The sequence below is a fragment of the Tachyglossus aculeatus genome, chromosome 7 (assembly GCF_015852505.1).
Source record: "Tachyglossus aculeatus isolate mTacAcu1 chromosome 7, mTacAcu1.pri, whole genome shotgun sequence".
Classification (NCBI taxonomy): Eukaryota; Metazoa; Chordata; class Mammalia; order Monotremata; family Tachyglossidae; genus Tachyglossus; species Tachyglossus aculeatus.
In genome coordinates this window covers 48,746,322-48,769,280 of record NC_052072.1, presented here as the reverse complement: position 1 = coordinate 48,769,280, position 22,959 = coordinate 48,746,322, and the positions used below count along the sequence as shown (strand labels likewise).

General features: G+C 42.7%; 1 protein-coding gene across 1 annotated transcript in view; it reads right to left on the bottom strand.

The window, feature by feature from the left end:
* Positions 1-22,959, bottom strand: part of COL18A1 (collagen type XVIII alpha 1 chain) — a 108,882-nt gene that overhangs the window by 48,805 nt on the left and 37,118 nt on the right. The window contains exons 3-12 of the mRNA XM_038748676.1: positions 20,676-20,765; positions 18,092-18,142; positions 11,575-11,725; positions 9,274-9,365; positions 5,450-5,665; positions 4,150-4,176; positions 2,519-2,581; positions 1,952-2,038; positions 554-607; positions 175-333 (exon numbers count right to left, since the gene is read on the bottom strand). Of these exons, the coding sequence (XP_038604604.1) occupies positions 175-333; positions 554-607; positions 1,952-2,038; positions 2,519-2,581; positions 4,150-4,176; positions 5,450-5,665; positions 9,274-9,365; positions 11,575-11,725; positions 18,092-18,142; positions 20,676-20,765 (990 nt within the window). The remainder of the gene's footprint in view (positions 1-174; positions 334-553; positions 608-1,951; positions 2,039-2,518; positions 2,582-4,149; positions 4,177-5,449; positions 5,666-9,273; positions 9,366-11,574; positions 11,726-18,091; positions 18,143-20,675; positions 20,766-22,959) is intronic.

Sequence of the window (22,959 nt, the reverse complement as noted above, 5' to 3'; positions counted from 1 at the left end):
ACAGAGCCCATCTTCTAAGTCATTCCCTCAGTTCACTGGCCTAGAATGATTCATCAGTTCAACTCCAGACTCTCAGTCAGGTGTTTAATTTCACCTGTTCCCATTCCTTCCTCCTGCCACTCCCATCCCCACAGAGCGTTACCTCCACACAGCCCAAACCAAAGTGATCCTTACTGGGGGTCCTTGTGGTCCAGGGGTCCCATCTCGGCCTGGCAAACCAGGAAGGCCAGGGGGGCCTGGAGCATCTGTTCCGTTGGTACCAAATCTCCCCGGCTCGCCTGGTAATCCAGGCACTCCAGGAGGTCCTGGGGGGCCGGGAAAACCTCTTGGGCCCTGAGGTGGGAAAATGAAAGTCAAAATCTCTGGTAATACAAAAGAATCCACTCCTCCCCAACCCCATGATTTCACCTTCCTTCCTTTCTCATCCCCCGACTATTCCAGTTGTCCTTCTCCAGTCATTCACAAAAATATCATGCCAGAGCAGTTGTCCTAGGAAGTCTGTCTCCCAGGAGGGCCTCTCTGGAACCCAGGTTCCAGAAAAGCAGATACTGACCCGCAAACTTTCCAAATCGCCTCCAAATCCGGATCCTTCCATATCAATAAAAGTCTAAAAACAGAAAACCACATACGTTTCAGTTACAACATCACACCGGATCTCATGACCAAAAGCTGGAGTTCAACTTTGAAATTTTCATGTGAAGTTCACATCCTCGTTTTAAGGATGAACATAGGAACCCAATAAATATAATACTGAGTCAGACCATTGGTCCATCTAGCCCATAACATTTTCTCTCCCATAACAACAATAGGCTTATCAGAGGAGGCTCCTTGACACTTCTCACAATGGATATGGAAGTACCATCCTTCATTCTTAACATTCCCTCTATTGATCCAACTCCTTCTTGAGCCTAGACAACTTTCTGGGGTGAAAAAAGCCCATGAGAAAGGCAAAATGCAAGCTTGCAGGACATCTTCAACAGAGATGGGGCTCTCAGTTGTTTAGAAGAGTAGTGAGCCTGTGACTCTATCATTTTCATTGAAAATTGGGACCCCAAATCCCAATCCTGAGAAGCGAAGGAGAGGTGTGGAACACATAAGTATTTGGGGCCATCCAAGCTCTTAAGACACAAAGTGCTTTGGTACCTAAAGTGAACATGTACTGAACTTGCTCCAGACTGGCCATGGAAGCCCAGGGTTTATGGTTACCAAGAGCAGCCCAGAGAGGAGGGTCGCAAGATGTGTCACTGCATGGTGGGCAGACCAGTTTAGTTAGGACAGCACCAATTTAGGGACATTTGGGCATTTTTTCCTAAAATGGTACAGGACAGGTCTATAAAAATCCTAGGCTGTCCTAGCTAAAATGGGACAGATTGTTAACATGGGCCTAGAAATATTTTGAAGGAAAAGGAACAGTAGTTAGACATGAGAGGGGGAAAACAAAAAAGAAAGGAGGGCTTGTGACTGAAGTAAACAGAGATCCTTGACAGAACCTGTTTAGGAACTATGCCATCATCTTTTGTGTACTTTAATTCAACCATTTACTAGGATGTATACTTAGTCATTCACCTTTTCCTCCTCCTCATTCAAAAAAACTTCTCAGAAACAGGAGCTAGAATTCATGGTAAAATCTGGTTGACACCAGTAAACAAAATAAGAAGGAACAGCAGCTAGAAACAGCACTGAAAAGAGCATCATTTAACATTCTAGTCATGGATTCACCATAACATGTTTTTATAGTAATTTTTAACTATGCAACTCCCACATGGATTATTTGCACTTCAGACATTTAAATTCTTTCAAGTGAAGATTTTGAAACAACTGCCAGAAGTCATATGGCTTTTTCTTATTCACCCATACTCCATATTTTCCCAAATGTTAAGTATCAACTATACAATTTTAAACTTAAAGAACTAATACTTGCATTGCACTTAGAGAAAAAAGGTCAACTCACCAGCTTGTCAGTTTTCGAGGAAGATCCAGGTGGTCCAGGTGGACCGGGGGGTCCGGGGGGACCTCTAGGCCCAACACCAGGATCCCCCTGAAGACAACAAAACACAAGACTGGTGACACACCACCCTTCAAGTCCGTGAAATATATCACAATCACAGAAGTTGGAATTGACATGGAAGTTCAAGGGTTTTTGGTTTGGGTTTTTTTTTTGTTTTTTTGCTAATATAGTAGTTGTTAAGTGCTTACTATGTGCCAGATACTATATTAAGCACTGGGATAGATACAAGATAATTATCTTAGACACAGTCCCTGCCCCATATGGGGCTCACAGTCTAAGTTGGAAAGAGGAGGATTTCATCCCCATTTTACAGATTAAGTAACTGAGGCCCAGAGCAGTAAAGTGACTTGCCCCAGGTCTCACAGCAGACAGGTGGCAGAGCCGGGATTAGAATTTAGGTCCTCTGCTCCCAGGTTCATGCCTTTTCCCCCAGGTCATACCACTTCCTAAATCAAGTGTATTGATCAAATGAACAAAACAACTGTTACTCAAGGAAATTCCCAGACTTACCTTATCTCCCTTAGGACCAATATCTCCAGGTGTTCCAGGGAAACCTTGAGGCCCAATATCACCCTAGAAGAAGAAAGGAAAAGTAAAAGACTTCAGAGATCCATAAGCAGGCCCAGTTGTCCAGGTAACCACTAGCAATGAAAACACCACAGCACTTTTTCTGAGAAGTTCAGAACCCTTTCAACAACACCCCATCTGATCCTCACAACATCTTGGTGAGGTGGCTATGATCTTCTCCTGTTAAAAATGAAGAAACAAGAGGCCCATGGTCTCCAAGTTAGGCTTAGTGACAAAACCAAGGCAAGATAATTGCCAGCATTTCTCAATCCAGGACTTTACCCTATAAACTGGATGACTTCCTTAAAGCCTTCACATTCCTAAAATGTCTGCCTTTTAAGATTCACTGATGGAAGGCGCTTTGTCCTCAGGTCACCCAAACAATGGATTATATCTCACAGAACTGTTCAGTGAACCTTACTGCAGAAGCTGGGGAAAGGTATGCCTTACTTACTGCAGAAGCTGGGGAAAGGTATGCCTTTCCAGCGCTTAGAACAGTGCTTTGCACATAGTAAGCGCTTAACAAATACCATCATTATTATTATTATTATTATTATTATTATGCCACTTGAGCTGGTTTGGAGGGAGCCTTGAGGGAAGGAACAGATAGGCAGACCAAAAAGGATCCAAATGTAGCAGCAGGAAAACCAAAACCCTCCCAGCAGCACAATCCTTGGCTTCGAACTCCACCTCCCTTCCCTGGGCCCTGATTAATAACAGGCTTGGGAAACGGAAAACATCCTAAGTGATTTTTGGATTTCTTTTAAACCCTTGTTGCCCTTTCAGCCCTCCCTCACCATTGACTCTGCATTTGGTTATATACTCTATAAGCACTTTGATACTCACCCACCCCACAGCACTTATGGGCATATTCTTATATTTTGCCATTCCCCCTATCTGTAATTTATTTTATTTTAATGTCTGTCTCCCCCTGTAGACTGTAAATTCCTTGTAGGCAGGGATCATGTCTACCACTCTACCATACTTTCCCAGCACTTTTCATTAATTCTTATTTGAGTGCTTACTGTGTGCAGAGCACTGTACTAAGTACTTGGAAGAGTGCAATACAACAATAAACAGACACATTCCCTACCCACAAAGACCTTACAAAACTAAGGGGTGAGCATTCTCAGAGGGCAGGATTGAATTTTCTCAGATCATTCAATCAATTGTGAGTCAACTGTATTTACTGAGTGCTTACTCTGTGCAGAACACTAAGCTAAGCACTTGAGAGAGTACGCTCTAATGGAGTTGGTAGACAATGACCCTACACATAGCAAGCTTATCGTCTGTTTTTGTCTGGGACCCATGAATCCAAAAGCTATTGCAGTGGAATTACAGTGCTATATTCGAATATATAATTCATTTATTTTATAATATGTATTGCTACATCTCAATAGTTTAGATACCTAATCACATATTTTGGTGAAAAGTAAAGTTTTACTCCTCATTGGTATAATTTCTAAGAGCTATGGGCTACCATTTGGCAGACACATAGCACAATATACCCCAATTACAAAGATGCAACTGAAGACTTATGACATTAAAAGTTGAAGACAAATAAGGCAACTTACTGGTTTGCCATCTTCACCAGGAACGCCCTAGAGCAGATTAAGAAAAAAGCATTAATAATGAAACTGTGCCCTTACTGCACATCTACAGTGGATAACAAATACTATGGAAATCGGGCTTTTTTCTCCCCCCAGATTTGTGTCTGCAACTCTGCTCTCAGTGCAAAAATAAACTCCCTTAATGTGACCGTGGGGAAAGAATCCTTTGATATGAACACCACTGGTTCTACAATCCTCAATATTTAAGAAAAGTGAATTCCCTTAAATCTGGTATCTAAAATGGTTCCCACGAAGCAGCGTGGTTCAGTGAAGCAGTGTGGTTCAGTGGAAAGAGCGCGGGCTTGGGAGTCAGAGGTCATGGGTTTGAATCCCGCCTCTGCCACGTATCAGCTGTGTGACTTTGGGCAAGTCACTTAACTTCTCTGTGCCTCAGTTACCTCATCTGGAAAATGGGGATTAAGACTGTGAGCCCCACGTGGGACAACCTGATTACCTTGTATCTTCCCCCAGCACTTAGAACAGTGCTTGGCACATAGTAAGCGCATAGCAAAATACCAAAGTTATTACTCCCTCAACAAAACTCCTCGACTTCTAGAAAACACGAAAGCAAAAGTTGATTATTTTCCTTGTGGGTGTGGTGAGATGCCAAACATCATTACCAGGAGTTGGTGTATTGGCTCCTGCTGCAGACATTATATTTACTTCCTATACTTGACCTACATCCCCATGCTACCCCCTGGAACCCACTCCAAACCAGTCAGCTGGTCCAACTGGACTTTTGCTGCTGCCATTCTGCCCATCCTCTTGCCCTCACCTAGGTGTCAGGGGCGCAGGGTGATAAAGAGTAGGGAAAGTGATGGGCATGGGAAGGACGTGAGGAGGGGGGAAGTGTGGAAGGGCAGAGCAGCATCACGATGGGCCCCAGCGTTGTCCCAGGCATCCACAGGATGATGGCTCATTCAGTCAATTCACATCACACCCGCCTCAGACCCGTGCCTGCCTAGCCTTAACTATCCTATGCAACCTACATCTCTGGTGGGGGTCCCCACAGGTCAGGTCACCTGTGTCATGCTGGGCTCTACCCCACTGAGCAGAGGCAGAGTCGGTCTTAAACTCAAATGAATCCCATCACACCACAACGGTCAGCCGGGACCACAGTGCCCCTGTCTTTCCTGGATCGGAGCCAAAGTGGGCCCTAGGGAACACTTGGCTATTCTCTGCGCCTGCTGAATTTGTGTCATCCTTTGGCACAGTCCACCTTTCTCCCTGAAAGACATCTGGTGGAGAGGAAATCTTTACTTACGGGTTCACCATCTTTTCCTGGGGAGCCATCATTCCCTGGAGAGCCAGGTGGCCCTGGAGGTCCTTGTGGCCCCGAAACTTGCTCCACGGTGGGGTCGCCTGGGCCTTGAAGAACAGAGCCGGCAGGTCCTTGGGGTCCCACAGGGCCAGGCTCACCCCGGGCCCCAGGCTCACCTTTCTGCCCCTTCGTGCTTGCATGTCCAAATCCTACATTTTCCTAATAATAAGAAGAGAGTGTGTGAATTAGATAAATCAAACTCCACTGACCAGCAAAGCTTTCCTCCTAAACCACTTCCTTGTGTACACAAGATTGGGGAAAAACTCCTCCTCAATGGTGCTGAAAACAGCCCTCCAAGCAAGAACAGTCACTACCATTTCATCCCCGTCAGAAAGTATTTCATCACCCATGTTTGCAGGTGAGTTTAAGTCCATCTATAGGCCTGCAAAAGCCCTCAACATCTTGAAAAATTCCCACCCTGTCCATATTTACCAAGCCTCCCATCTTTTCCATTTCTTTACAGCTCTCCACAGACCCCAAGAACAAAGACTTGAAGCTAACACACGCACAAGTTGTCCTCCAATTCTTAATAAAATAAAGAAAAAGGCTAGAGGAGGGGGACCTTATTCTCTTTTAGGCCACAGAGTGATTTCTCTTTATTCCTTGCCTGAATTCTTCGAGGACTGGTGTAAGTACCAGTGCTCCTCAAGGTTGGAACGTTAACCTTTGTCATGTAGAGCATATAAAAAGGAATTTAGCTTTAAAGCTTGATGATTGGATTAATGCAAATAAAACTTCCACTCAGGTTTCAGTTAATCGATAATTGTATTTATTAAGTATTTGCTGCATGCAGAGCACTGTACTAAGAGCTTGGGAGAGTACAGAACTCATCTTTCCACCAAACCCTGTCTTTCCTATCACTGTAAACAGCACCACCTATTCTATTTCTTTTGTGAATGATGTGCATCTAGCTTTATTTCTATTTATTGTGATGACTTGACACCTGTCCACATGTTATGTTTCGTTGTCTGTCTCCCATTTCTAGACTGTGAGCCCATTGTTGGGTAGGGACCGTCTCTATATGTTGCCAATTTGTACTTCCCAAGCGCTTAGTACAGTGCTCTGCACACAGTAAGTGCTCAATAAATACGATTGAATGAATGAATCTCACAAGCCCATAACCTCGACATTATCCTCAACTCATCTCTCTCTTTCATCCTACACTTTGTATAGGTCACAAAGTCCTACTGGTTCTACCTTTACATCTTTAAAAAAAATTGTGGTATTTGATAAGCACTTACCAAGTGTTGTGTTAGATACAAGATAATCAGATTGGACACAGTGGGCTCACAGTCTGCATCCCCATTTTACAGATGAGGGAACTGAGACACAGAGAAGTTAAGTGAGTTGCCCAAGGTCACGCAGAAGACATGTGGCAGAGCTGGGATTAGAACCCATGCCCTCCGAATCCCAGGCCTGAGCTCTTTCCTCTAGGCCACTCTGCTTCCTCTAGAATCCACCCTTTCCTCTGCATCCAAACTCATACCACACTGATCTAAGCACACATCACTTCCCACCTCGATGACTGCCTCAGCCTCCTTCCTACATCCCGTTGCTCCCCTTTCCAGTCTTCGCTCTGCTGTCCAGATCATTTTTCTGAAAAACCACTCAGTCCATATCTCCCTACTCCTCAAAAACCTCCACCTTCACATCAAACTCAAACTTTAAGGCACTGAATCAGCTTTCTCCCTCCTACCTTACCTACTGATCTCCTACCTAACCCACACTCTTGACTTCTCTAACACCAGCCTATTCTCTGTACTTTGATAATAATAATAATAATAATAATGGCATTTATTAAGCGCTTACTATGTGCAAAACACTGTTCTAAGTGCTGGGGAGGTTACAAGGTGATCAGGTTGTCCCACGTGGGGCTCACAGTCTTAATCCCCATTTTACAGATGAGGTAACAGGCACAGAGAAGTTAGGTGACTTGCCCAAAGTCACACAGCTGACAATTGGTGGAGAAACTGACCCTATGGCCACGTTATCCCTTGGACCTGGAACTCCCTCCCACTTCGTATCTGACAGTTCACCACTGTCCCTATCTTTGAAATTCTTTTAAAATCCCATCTCCTTCCAATATCTGCCTTCCCCTCTGCATCAACTAGACACTTGGCTGTGTATTCTTTAAACACTTTGATACGTTCCCCAGCACACAATAGTTACATAAGTATTCTTATACTCTATTATTTCCCCTAGCACTAATCTATTTTAATGTCTGCCTCCCTCTGTAGACTGCAAGCTCCTTGTGAGCAGGGATCATGTCTACCAACTCTGCTATACTGAACTCTCCCAAGCAATTAGTACATTACTCTACACACATTAAGCACTCAGTGGATACCACTGATTGATAGAGTTGGTAGACATGATCTTTGCCCTCAGGGAACTTATGATTTAGCGGAAGGGGGAACATTTAACTTCTAACACAACTTTCACAGCCTCTAACCTGATAGTAGTGGAAAAAATTGAGTTGCTTCAAGGTTTAAAAATACATATTATACATGTTCCCCTATACCAACTTCAGTTTTCCCAGCTGTGGTTCTGAACACCCATATTCAATTTTCTCCAGATTAAAATAGTTATCCCAGTTTATTAGTGCTGAGTCTATTAGTCTTTAAACTCCTTGAGGTTAAGGATATCTCTTCCATCTCTATTTCATCTCAATCCCCATTCTTCCTCCTACTTAGACCTTGAGCCCCATGTGAGACAGGGACCGTGTCCAATCTGATTAACTTGTACCTACCCCAGATCTTAGAACAGTATTTGATATATAGTAAGTGGTTAAATAGTACTATTATTATTATTATTGCACTCTCCTAAGCAATAAGTACAGCCCTCTGCACATAGTAAAGTAGGCATTCAGCAAATACTAGTGGCTGATTAATTAACTGACCTATTAGCTGCAGTTTTCCTTCTCTAGGAATCACCCTGCTTGAATTTCATCCCTGTTGTCCTGGATCAGGATGATCAGCAAGTTCTTCTCCCTTGCCTATATGAACCAGGTCATTAGAATTGCACGGGATCCTAATTGTAACTGTCTGAAGTTACAGGTTATAGCTGTTCCTTGAAAGCAGCGATCAGGTCTACTTACTCTATTGTACTTTCTCAAGCATTTAGTACAGTTCTCTGCTCATGATAATGCTCAGTGATTGATCAATTGAAGTATATTGTTAATGACCTACTAATTCAGGTTCTGAATGACAATGCTATTTTTTGGGAGCGCTTCAGGACTGAAAAAGGCTTTAGAGATAGTTTTTGGTGGGTTTTCCATCAACCTTCTTGAATTTCATCTGAGGTGAGCAGCAGCTCCAACCCCTTTTATATCATTCACCCCCTCCCTCATCATTTCAGTGCCACTTTAGGACATGGGAAAATTCTGAACTTAGTTACCTGACTTCATCTTTAAACCCAATTCTCCTTTTTATCCCCATAAGAAAAAAATTAGAAGTGCAAAAATTTCTTATTGAATAGACGCATAATTTTGAAGAAACCTGACACCTAGATCTACTTTGTAGGGATAACTTTAGCTCTCACCCAGGTTATGGAACTTATAAGGCATCCCTTTCTAGTGGGGGCAGGGGAACTCCAGAATTAGCAGACGTAATGTGACACGGCAGTAACCATTCCCTAGGTAAACTCCCAATTTCAGGAGAGACGCTTCTTGATTTCCACATTAACCAACAATCTCTGTTTGGCCAGCTTTGGCTTGAGGAATATGACAGTCTATGACTAGGCAGGTGTTTTGTTTGAAGCCTACATCTTACCTTCAATTTTTCAATCTCCTCCAAGTCCCCTTTGGAGCCTTCTGGACCATGTTCCTCTTTCTTCTCCTTATCCCCTTTTGGATGGCTCTGGGCTTAAAGGGGAAAGGAGAAACATTTATGAGCTTCACCCAATCTGGAGTTATAACTCAGGAATCCTTCTTCTGGTTATGAGTTACAAAATGAGGCAGGCTTTTACAACGTTGCAGCAAATCTGTGACAGGGCTCAGTAGGGTTTCGGAATTGTTTGTGTTAATTGATAGAAAACTGGCTTGCAGCATTCCCCTGGTGAGGTGTCAATACAGAACTCATATTGTGATAATGTTATCTTCTTCTGAACAACCCCTCAATTTGCAAACATGAGCAACAACTAAGATAACTGTGACTCCAAGAGTCTTAGACTTTAGAATGTTTCGCCACAGGTACTCTCGTCGACCACAAAGGGGCAGTAACACCGTTTCAAAGAGCAAATCTCTGAAATTTTTAAATTAAGCGATAAAACGTTGGTGAATCCCAAGTAGATTCCAGGATGGGGGGCAGAGGTTCACAGGTTGATCCGACAGGTCCTGGCCCAGTTCCTCCTAACATGGCGGGGGCTAAATCTAGCCCAACCCACGTTTGTCTTCAGTTGGGCTGCTGGGTGGTTGGGAGGCAACGAGATGGGGGGGTGGGGGGAGAAAAAGAGCCTCCTAAGGGAGATACACCCCACAGGAGACATTTCTCTCAGGGATTTTTGAGGCATGGAGGACCAAATGCCCTGAACCTCTGCACAGGTACAAAGGATCGTGCGTGCACAACTCCCTACACGGATGCCTGCAAAATAATCCTATTCCCTCACCCTTCCAAAGACCATCCATCTTTTCCAGCCAAAAGCACATCTTGAACCAGTTTTTCCACTAGAAAATTCACCCCTAGTCAATAGTATTTATGGTGTGATATATACTTTTGAATATTTGGCATTCTTTCTTGTAAATTTATGAGAAAATTCAATAAAGCATACTCACGCTAGACAGCTCCTCACTAGTTTCTGTGACAAATTAATCAATTCCAGCTCCTCTTTCCAGGCTCTCAAATACAACAGCATGTTTAGGGCTGCCTCCCTTATATTATTCTTTTATCAGGTGATCTCTAAACATGTCAACCGCAGTGAGCTAAACCCTTTAAGAAGCCATCCCTGCCCAAATTCCAATACACCATTTGAAACCCTTTCCTAGAACATTTTTACAAGAAGGGAGGGTGTTAGCTATTATCTGTGTCTCCTCATGACATCATCCTTTGAACATCATCCCCCTAGACTTAAGAAATTGGCTGGTGGTAGTTTCAATGTCTCTCTCTAATTATCCCACAGGCTCAAACCAAGTATGAAGATGGTCTCAAAGCAAATAATTTTTGAAATTGAAAAAACTTAGCAAATCTGGCAGACCATTATGAAAAACAAGGCAGTGGGCATTAAATTCCAAGGCACATACACTTGAAGACTTTTCTCTCCATCGGGAAACTAAAACAAGGTATGATTCTGTGTGTATATTTAGCAATGTAGAACACTGCATGACCTACACAACAAAACCCAACACCTACTTCAGACTAGTCTGAGACATAAAGAAAGCATTCCTATTTAGAGAACATGCAATAAAATCAAAAAACAGCTATCAGAATTAATTCTAAGAAATGCAACAAAATTTTCAGATTGTGTTTGGCTGAAATGTGTTTGTGTTGTGAAATTGTGTTTGGAATAGATCTACTCCAAAATGGGTGAAATGCTCTAGCAGCATTTTTATTTTCTGAAAATGTGTTTATTTCCAAATTCTAATGCCAACACACACACATTTTTTCATTAATCCAGTGGCCATGAAAATACAAACACTTCTCCTCCAGCAAAATCTTGTAAAACCGCACTAAAAAAAGAACAGCCACCATGTGAATATTTTGCCCACAAAATTGGCAATATTCCCCATATTTATCCTTGTAGTTCTCCTTCTAGACAACTTTTAGCTTAACCTACTTTTTTTCTGCACACACTAGGATGAAAGAATACAAGCTCATTGAGGAAATTCCCTCCTGAGTCCCAGTAGGTTCCCTCTAAAAAAAAAAAAAACAAAGAAAGAGAACAGAAGAGAGGAAGAGACAATATCAAATTAATTTTGGGTCACAACTTGATTTTTTCTTGGTTTTCCTTTTTGTGAGCAATGCTAATTTTCTTGGCTACTTAAGTGATTTCAGACAGCTACCTAGACTACATTCATCTTGATATCTTCCATTTTACACACCTCTTTGCTATCACAGAAATACAGGCACACATTTTACCTCCAGATGAAACTAAATTGCCTTCCTCCTCCTCTAATTGTCCTGGTTGGGGATCAGCTTCACTTTCATCTTCTTCTTGTACAGTTGTTCCAGCGAGGGGTGGCGAAGTGACTGGGGGAGCTTCCGGCAGGTCGGGGGGCAAGGGAGATGCCTGGGCAGGACAAGAATTAGAAAATAAATATGATGTGTCCCAATTAATTCAGATGTATGCATCCATTTGTCTGAGAATTATAGTTTTATTATTCACTGCTAACATTTACAAAAATATAGGACGTGCGCTATTTTGAACTTTAAAAATGTGGGTCAAACTGGACTGCTTTCTTCCCTCACTTTTCCCCAGCTTGTGCCTTTATTCCTCTCAACATAAAGGTATTTATTGACACTTTGCAGAGCACTGTACCAAGCACTTGGGAGAGTAGAATACAACAGTATTGGTAGACATGTTCCCTGCTCACAACAAGCTTTCAGTCTGGAGGCAGGAAATAACTCATTCTGCCTCATTCTCATCCTTCCCACCACTGACCTTTAGCTCAAGACCTGAAATACCCCCTACCTTCACATGCCTTCTGGAATCACATCTCCTCCAGGTGGCCTTCCCCAATTAATTTCTTTTCACCCCAGCCTCTATTCCCCCACCTATAGCACTTAGTACAAATCTTTATTCTCTATTAACTCCTCCTTTATGTAATTATTTTAGCATCCATCTCTCCAGATGCCTTGGAAAGGATCATGACTATATCCAGACTGAGACTGAGCCCAGACTGAGCCCCTTCCTTCCTCTCCCCCTCGTCCCCCTCTCCATCCCCCCATCTTACCTCCTTCCCTTCCCCACAGCACCTGTATATATGTATATATGTTTGTACATATTCATTACTCTATTTATTTATTTATTTATTTTACTTGTACATATCTATTCTATTTATTTTATTTTGTTAGTATGTTTGGTTTTGTTCTCTGTCTCCCCGTTTTAGACTGTGAGCCCACTGTTGGGTAGGGGCTGTCTCTATATGTTGCCAATTTGTACTTCCCAAGCGCTTAGTACAGTGCTCTGCACATAGTAAGCGCTCAATAAATACGATTGATGATGATGATGATGACTATATGTTCTCTTGTACTCTCCCAAAAGCTTAGTACACTGAATGCATAGACGCTTAATACTATTTATTAACTTCCATCAAAGTGTCCTTTTTCACAATACCAGCTATTTTACTAGATCCCACAGAATATAGGGCAAGAAAACGGTTAAACTGGCAGTAATTATTTTTGGTTAATAGAGATCTACAACTAATCACCAACTGCATCATAAAAGTACCCGGTGCATTTATGGCCAACCTGAGTTTGATTCTCAGTTTACACCGTTCAGAATTCAGTCAATTCAGGCCAGTTGGCTAAGCCTCTGCCAGCCCATTTTGTCATGAAATAGCAGGGCATGACTGATTGATGGCCAGACGGTTTTGAATGATAGAGTTGGCATCACAACAATTTTAGAGGGGGCCTTCAAACATAGATTTTTAGAAGCAGATTGGCAAAAAGGTTCCTTTCTCCCTCCCACCACCCCTCTCCCAAAACTCCCACCTCTCTGATGAGAACATGGGTTAACTTTAGGGAACTTCAACGAGGAGACATTACCCTACATCTCATTCTCATTAAGCAATTTACTGAGAAGGATTAATGTGAAGAAAGTACCCCCTCTTCAAACCTGGTCCCAGAATCAGTAACTCCTCCCACAAACTTCTGCTTTACTCTGGCCTTCAGAGTGTCCCAGAAACACTGAACAGGAACATTGTTCCAGCTCATTAACCCTCTCTCTGAAACCCTGATCCACTAGAATAATGCAAAGCACAGGCATTTTGCCAGAACTGCTGCACAAATAACTGCACCTTGGGTGGCTTAATTAGGAGATGGCTGTGGGATTCAGCTAGCCAAAAACCAGCTCATCCATAGTTTATTTTTGATAACAAGAAGTCTCAGGTGGTACTAATTTAGGTCTGAAGGGTTCCCGTGCTTGCATGTCCATATGTGCCAATTTTTCATTTTGAGACTGTGGGCAGAAAAGTGGCAGAAACGGGGGTGGAAATTTCAGAGGGGACAGGGTTCAAAGAACTAATGGGTCAGAAAGCCCCCACTTTGGGACATTTGAGACCCATTTGGAAATTCTCAGGTCTTGCCAGAGAGAAGGGATGAGTGAGGCTGGAAGTTAACCTGACAACCATGGGAGACACCCCCACCACACTCCATCACCTCCAATGCATTGGCACCCATGTCTGTTAGGGATTTTAGCTAATCCCTGTCCAGTTCTTTGATTGGTGATTCCAAATGTAATTAAAAAAAAAAAGTTGCTTGCTGGTGAGCCCAAATTTAATTTAAAAAATAATAACGGCAATGGACATAAACTTTTAACTGGTTGAAAAACCAAACCCCAAATGCTGAAGTTCCCCAACACCCTGATATTCACAGTGCGGTTAGAGCATGGGCCTTGAAGTGAGAAGGATCTGGGTTCTAATCCCAACTCTGCCAATTGTCTGCTGTGTGACCTTGGGCAAGTCACTTCACTTCTCTGGGCCTCATTTCCTTCATCTGTAAATGGGGATTAAGACTGTGAGCCCCTTGTGGAACAAGAACTTTGGCCAGCCTGATTACCTTGTATCTAGCCCATCACCTAGTACAGTGTTTGTCACATTGTGAGCATTTAACAAATACCATTTAAAAAATAAAAATTCACTTGTCTGAGAGTGACCAGAAAGAAAATTCTAACATAAAATATAAGTCTCAAGTAGAGAGTCCATAATCTTATTCTAATAAAGGATTTGGGGAAAAAAATCAAATTTTTAATCTATTTTCAATATCTTTAAGAAATGCATCAGCTAAGCTTCCCCTAAACAGAAGTATAACACAGTAATCTAGTAGACTATTTTAAACATCAAATCAATATACAGGTGACAAGTCATAACTTCTTTAGAATCGTAAAAAGCCATTCTTGGGGTTAAAGAGCACCTCAAGTCTAAGATCTTTAAACCTCTTTAAAAAACTGTCCCAGTCTCATGAGACGACATCATGGCCAGGGATAAGATAGGGTAAAAGAGAAGCAGTGTGGTCTGGTGGAAAGAATGCAGGACTGGGATTAAAGAGATGGGTTCCAATCCTTGCTCTGCATTTGCCTGCTCTGTGACCTTGGGAAAAATCTATTAACTGCTCTGTGTCTCAGTTTCCTCATCTGTAAAATGAGAATTGAATACCTATACTCCCTATTCATTCATTCAATCGTATTTATTGAGCACTTACTGTGTGCAGAGCACTGTACTAAGCACTTGGGAAAACATAATACAACAGTTAACAAACACATTCCTTGCCCACAGTGAGTTTACAGTCTACAGGGGAGAGAGAGGCATCAATACAAATAAATAAATTACAGATTTGTACAAAAGTGCCATACCCCTTAGACAGTGAGCCCTATGTGAGACAGATACTGTGTCTGATCTGAGCAGTACTGTATCTACCCAAGCTGTGTTGGACATTTAGTAAGTGCCTAAAAAATGCAATTATCATTATTACATCAGAATTGAGGAGAGGGAACTGAGAATTCAGATTCCTTTCCAGGGTGGTTTCACTGCTCCATTTGCAGAATGTTTAAAAGTTCACCACTCAGAGGAAAACAGCTCTTCTCAAAAACCTAGCCCTATGCTTTTCCTCTAGACTGTAAGCTTGTAGTGGGTAGGGAATGTGACTGTTTATTGTACTCTCCCAAGTGCTTAGTACAGTGTTTTGCAGACAGTAAGTGCTTAATAAATGTGACTGAATGAAACAATGGGTAAAGTGGGGAGGGAAGACAAAAGTAATAAAAAAATAAGCTTTGTGTGGGAAGACAGGGAGATGGAATATTTTCCTACCCTATTGGGTCCTGATCGCCTTGAGTGAAAGGTTTTTATGTTTTACTGCTGCAAAGAAGAGCCGAAAAATGAAATTACCCTGCCCTATATCAGAGGAAATCTGAGGTGTGGCTAGATAATGGAGTTAAACTGCCTGAGCGAATTTCTCAAATTTAAGATCTTAATTACTTCAATCAATGGTATGTATTGAATACTTGCTGTGTACAGAGAACTGTACTAGTGCTCGGGAGACCAGGCTAACAACAGGGGTGGTAGACACACTCTCTGCACACAAGCTTGCAGTTATCAAATGCAGACTTCTGTTCTCCCTCCACCCATTCTCAGGTCTCTGGGGCCAAATTATGTGGATTGAATTCACCATCCGTTGCAGATATTGCTCAAACTCATTCACAGAGGAAGTCAACATTCCATTTAATGCAGGATGTGAGCATCTCAAGAGGGTAATTTCTGTGGACAATGACGGCTCTGTTGGTCGTCAGGACACCAAATATGCACTGTCTGCTGAGACAGACAACCCAGAGACACACAGCATCTTCATGCTGGTGCAGTTAGATGTCAAGATCGACATAGGTCTAACAAAAGACAAAACCACCAGAGAGCAAAAAATAAGTTTTGGATGTGTTTTTTTTTTAAATGGCACTTTAAGTGCTTACTATGTGCCAGGCACTGTACTAAGTGCTGGGGTAGATACAAAACAATTGGTTGGACATAGTCTCTGACTTGTAAGGGCTCTCAATCTTGATCTCCACTTTACAGATGAGGCAATCGGTGCACAGAGAAGGTAAGTGACTTGCCCAGTGTCACACAGCAGACAAGTGGCAGAACTGGGATTAGAAGCCAGGTCCTCTGATTCCCAGGCCCAGGTCTTCTCCACTAGATGATGCTGCTTCTGAAAAAAGTTCCAGCTCACACCCACTAACAACACTCACTCTCCTTCTAGAATCAATTCATTTAGCCATCTTCCAACTGATATGTGAATATACTTTATTGAGGAAGAATTCCCTAAGGAAAAGTTTCCTAGTGCTCCTAGAAGCAAAAAAGACAAACTACGAATGTGTCCTAATAAAAGGGAAAGAAATGAAATGGCCAAAGCATTTTTGTGATAGTAGCAAATGTTAAATGTCTGCTTCAAACTGGCCTGAATCTGCAGCTTAAAAGCTTTAGTGGCATTCTCAAATACCGCAATTGAATTTTAGAAGCCCTGTTCGGATTGAAATCTGAGATTGTTATAGAAAAGGGCAGTTTTCCTTTTCTTAGCACACATTTATGAGAAAGAGATTTAATGATTGCTTCTGGAATGCAGAGAAAATTTGTTTTGCCATGGCTGCATTCTAACATGCCATTACGAATGTCTACAGAGACAGTAAAGTAAAACAATGCTTCTTATGTTGGGTGCCATCAGCAGACTTCTCATTTACTGAGGTTTTAATTTATTCTGCTCAAGCCAAGGTCCCTGTGGCAGTCCAAAAATGACCTAATCTTTGTTCGTTTCCTCTTTTGGTGGTCCGGCAGGGAGTGTCTCCTTGCCAGTGACAGTGGCTACTGAGGAAACTGATACTCAACATGGTTGGTGAATAATTGAAAATGGTCATTTTCATTGCTATTGGAGAAGTTAGCAGGATGGGAGGGAAAACATCTTTCATCGCTGGCCTTGCTGCAATGAAGTGGCACGGACTTCATCTCAACAGGGTTCAGGGTGAAATAAAGAAGCTTGGGAATTGGCCTCTGAGAGAATTGAGGCAAAACTTTCCCCTATTGTTTCTGTTGTCCCCTCCCGAGCACCCAGTTTGGTGCCCTGCCAACAGAAGACACTCAGTAAATGTCATTCGTTGGTGGATTGATTTCACTCAGCTTATGAACACCAAAGTTGCAGGAGTTTCTCAGGAGGAGGGCTGACTAGAGAAATCTAGCTTCACTGCAAGTGGTATTGGGGAAAAATGGATGTGTGGGGCATCTGTATCCAAAGGCAATGGACTTCTGCAATCTGTCCTTGGGGAGCATTTTTTGAGACAAAAGAAAAATGACACAGTTTTCATCTCAAGATGGTTACTGAGATTAGAAGGAAACGGAAGAGCTGAAACCCCCCCCCCCAAAAAAAAAAAGTGAAGCTGATTTTACTCTGCAGGGCCCAAGAAGATTTCTACAGAGCCAACATGAGTGAGGGAATAAATAAAATATCCTGGGGGAGAAAAGGAAAATGTGTTCTGTGCCTTAAGCAAGCCATTTCTCACAACTCTTCTTGCCAAGAGTGGTCTGGGCCTAAAGGCCTAAGGAGGAAGGGTGGTTTGGCCTTAAAACTAGAAAGGACCTAAAATCAGAAAGTTCCTGAAAGAAGTGAACTGCTTTAGAGGGAGTGTGAATTTTAGATTGCATCAATGCAGCTGATCCAAAGCAGAGTGCAGGTTTTGTGTTTCCCGAACTAACCATCTCTCTTGTACTTCAAAACTCGGAAAAGGAGATTTCAACAATGTCCCCTGCTCCCCCATTTCTCCCTCTCCCTCTCTTCTTCCCTCCCTCCCACTGCTGACCAAGAATGAGATCAAAACTAACAAAGTGAAAAAGGGGTTGATTCCCACCCAACCCTTCACACTCAGGGAATAACACTACACAGGCGTCATACTGGAGCTCACCGGATCTCTCCGCGGATGTTCTTCCAGTCCACTTCCGAAGTCTCCAGATGGCTGAATTTTTTAACAGAGGAAAAGGAGTTAGTCATGGACATAAGAGAACTGGGAAAAAGCTAGTACTACTAATTTGATTATTTTTTCTTGGCTAGATGTAGGTAGAGCCCTAGGTAATAAGTGTCAGCTGCAGCATGAGAGTGTGTATGTCCAAGTTTTCCACTGTGAGGCATTGCTACATCCTCTTTGTTCAGGTAAATGCAAAGTCTTGGCATTATTCAGAGAGACAGTGCAAAAAAAAAAATTTAGCCTTGTTGAAGGCACATCTCCTCAAAGAAGCCTTTCCTGACTAAACCCTCCTCTCCTATTCCCCCACTCCCTTCTGCATCGCCCAGACTGTCTCCCTTTATTCATCCTTCCTCCCATTCCTACAGCACATAAGTATATTTCCGTAATTTATTTATTTTTTATGTGTGCATGTGTATTAATTTATGTCTCCCCTTCTAGTCTGTGAACACCTAGTGGGCAAAGAATGTGTCTGTTGTTGTATTGAACTCTCCCAAGCACTAGTACAGTGCTTTGCACACAGTAAGCGCTCAATAAATACAACTGAATGAATGAACATTTACCTAGAGATATGTGCTACTTTCTGCAAGGAAACACCAGCCCCCAGGTGACCTTTTGGTCAACCAGAAGCAGAGGGCAGGTGAATTAGGGAGCACAGTTTGAACCCCTATTATCAGAATCATTTGGGGTTGGTGGCCTCAACCCCACCTCTCCCACAAGCACCAACCACCATCATGGCAGTGATCTCTGATCTCTCTTCCTCTCTCCAGTCTCGCATTTCCCCCTGCCTCAAGGTTCTCTCTCCTTGGCTGTCCTGCAGACACTGCCGGCACCTTAAAAGTAACATGTTCAAAATGGAACTCCTTATTTCCTCACACAAACCCTTTCCTCCCCCTGACTTTTCTGCCACTGTAGAAAGCACCACCCTCCTCCCTGTCTCACAAGTTTGTAACCTCAGCATTATCCTCATTCATCTCTCTCATTCAACCCACATATTCAATCTGTCACCAAATCCTGTCAGTTCAACCTTCACAGCATCGGTAAATCCACCCTTTCCTTTTCATCCAAACTGCTACCACATTACTCAAAGCATTTATCCTATCCCACCTTGAGTACTGTATCAGCCTCTTTGATGACTGTCCTGCCACCTGTCTCTCCCCACTCCAGTGCATATTTCACTCTGCTGCCCAGATCATTTTGCTACAAAAAAATTCAGTCCATGTTTCCCCACTCATCAAGAACTTCCAGTGGTTGCCCATCCACCTCACACCAAACAGAAACTCCTTACCATCGGCTTTGGAACTGTGAGCCCCACGTGGGACAGGCACTGTGACCAACCTGATGTACTTGTTACCATTCCAGTGCTTAATAGAATGCCTGACACACAGTAAGTGCTTAACAAATGCCACAATTACTCTTTAAAGCACTCAATAACCTTGCTCCCTCACCTCCCTGATTTGCTACTACAACCAGCCTGCACACTTTGCCTCTCTAATGCGTACATACTCACTGTATCTTTATCTCACCTCTCTGTCAAACTCTCACCCATGTCCTGCCTCTGGCCTGGAATGCTCTCCTTCTTCATATCTGACAGACAATCACTCTCCCCACCTTCAAAGCCTCACTGAAGGCACATCTCCAAGAGGATTGTGTGGACTATGCCCTTGTTTCCTCTTCTCCCACTCCCTTCTGCATTGCCCTAGCTCTTGGATTTGCACCCTTTATTCACCCCTCTATCAGCCCTATAGTACTTATATATGTATCTGCAATTTATTTATTCATATGAATGTCTCTCTCCTTGTCTAGACTGTAAGCCTGATGTGGGCAGGGCAGGTGTCTATCAACTCTGTTATACTGTACTCTCTAAAGTGCCCTGCACACAGAAAACACTCTAGAAATATGATTCATTGATTGAGTGGTTGTCTCAAAGTCAGGGCAAGTCACAGATATTAGCATTAAATGCCAAAGAAAAAATTCTTGTGTAAATCCCACCCATAAAGATAAATACTTCAGAAATAACTCCTTTCTTCTCTCTGTGCCTGCCTCTTTTAAAATTTTAAGTAGGAAAGTTCTGGGAACCAGATAAATCACCTTTCTTTGCCAAGAGTTTTATGTAGTGTAAGAGTTAACTAATAACAGACCTCCAGGTTTGTTGTGGCTTTAGTGGTGTTCTGTGCCCCAAACAAAGCTGTTGTAATTCCACTTTGGAATTTATGTGTAAGTAGTGGAACTATCCTTGCCACACATGCTGACAAGTCCCACACATTTGCTCCAGTCCCATAGCTAATCCAGCAACCGAGTGCCACCTCCCAATCAAGCACAGGACATGGTGGAAATTCAGGTCTTACTTTTTTATAAGCTTAGACATTTACACATGCTAAATATACAACTACTGCATATATGCATATATAGTTGTATATATACACAGTGTATATACAGATGAGTATAGATGTATATCTATACACATATAAATGGATGCATGCGTATGTATGTATATATGAGTGTATGATGAGAGATGTGTACTTACCCCATCACTGTCATCATCATCGTCATCATCTACACATTGAAGACTTGTCACCTGGGGATCCCCTCTCACCTTCAATTCTGCAATCACCCCCTGAACAAAGACAGAGTAAGGAAGGGTGACCAAATGAGCAAGGGAGAACATTCTTCCTCCCTTCAATGCCCTACTGAGAGCTCATCTCCTCCAGGAGGCCTTCCCAGACTGAGCCCCTTCCTTTCTCTCCCCCTCCTCCCCCTCCCCATCCCCCCCACCCTACCTCCTTCCCCTCCCCACAGCACCTGTGTATATGTTTGTACATATTTATTACTCTATTTTACTTGTACATATTTACTATTCTATTTTTTTTTGTTAATATGTTTTGTTGTCTGTCTCCCCCTCTAGACTGTGAGCCCGCTGTTGGGTAGGGACCATCTCTATATGTTGCCAACTTGTTCTTCCCAAGCACTTAGTAGAGTGCTCTGCACACAGTAAGCGCTCAATAAATACAATTGAATGAATGAATGAATGAATTCGGCTGGTGGACCTGAAGAACCTGCTGGTAGCAGAATGGAGAGGAGTTGCCAGAAGATGGCCGCCCACCTGCTGGAAAAGAGCTTGGAAACCTCTCCGAGTTCAGTCTCCAGACCAGACTCCTCATCCAATTCCATGAAACCAACGATCACTCACAATCTGATTAGCAAAGTGTAAGGATGGCCAAGTTCTACGTGTAGGAATTTCCAACAGGGAAGAGAAGATCACAAGGCTATCACATGCACTCAAGTGGTTTATGTTTAAGGGTTTGGAGAAATTTCAAATTAAGTGACTTGAACTGGAAATGAACTATCCATCCACTTTAAAGCCAGACAGAACAATAATAATTTTTCAGGTAAGTTCATTCCGTTAAAGAGCGCCGGTCACCCCATCACCTCCCCAGACCCCCCATGTCACTTAGTTAACTTTAGATCTTTGTTGTCTATCTCCTAGAGGCCTTTTCAGGATGTTTCAGAATAAACTGTCCACCTCAAACCCCAGTGCACCAAATACCCAGGGAATAGGTGGGGTTCCAGGTCCAAGAAAAACCTTCTCAATCAATATTCAGAAGTCAGAATAGTGGATAAAGATAACAATGGGTGGTCTTTGCTGCTGGCACTAATAAATTCAGTGTCTTGTCTACCAAAGGCAAGAATCTATCAAGGGATTCCTGTCCCCCAGAAGAAAAGATGACCCTCCCACCAGTAACATATCATTCATAGTGTTCTAGCTGTTAATACAGATAGTTGTTTTTTTCCTCTCCCAAAGTGTTTCCTGATAATGAACAAGAGAGAGATGAACATCTCTCTTCTGGTATCCTGCATTCAGCTCCCCTTTCCCACCAAAAACTCTTTGCTTGAGACAGGGCACTACTCTGGCATCTGACTGGAACTTTTTGATATCTCTGTGGTGTAAGTTTCTATCTACTTTTGTTTTGGCACTGTTGTGCTGTTGGACTGACTTGAGCTGCCACTGGCACTGGCCAATGTTGGACTTGGCTAGGCGTACCCAGCTATTTCAGCAGATAATAATAATAATAATAATAATGGCATCTGTTGAGCACTTACTATGTTCAAAGCACTGTTCTAAGCGCTGGGGAGGATACAAGGTGATCAGGTTGTCCCACGTGTGGCTCACAGTCTTAATCTCCATTTTATAGATGAAGTAACTGAGGCACAGAGAAATCAAGTGACTTGCCCAAAGTCACACAGCTGACAAGTGGTGGAGCCGGGCTTTGAACCCATGACCTCAGACTCCCAAGCCTGTGCTCTTTCCATTGAGCCATGCTGTGATTTTATCAGATTAGACCCCAGATTTCCAGCCACTGCAAGGCTGAGGGTCAACAAAAAACCATGCAGTACAACGTCTGATGCAATCGCATGTATCCTCTTGCAATAAATCAAACTTACTGCAGAACAGCCCAAGATACTTTGACAAAAGGCTCTCCTGTGAAGTTTATTCCATAGCCTGATTTCCCTTTCTCCCAATCACATGTTAACCACCCACCTGGAAAGTGCAAAACCTTAAATTCCCAGTCTCTGTTACTTTCTCATTGTTCATACTCTTCTCCTGCCTAATTGGGCAAATCCTATACCTTACTGACTGGACAAAATGAGGTCAGGGTTGGAAACATGACTTAAGCTCAAAGTTAACCTGAAATGTCAATGCAATCTTGGAAATGAAGGCAGATGTGAAGACAAAGCATAGAAGTAGAACTTAGTGTCAAGAGCACAGTCAGATGCTGGTCCAGCCCTAAGAATTACTGGGCGGGAAGGAG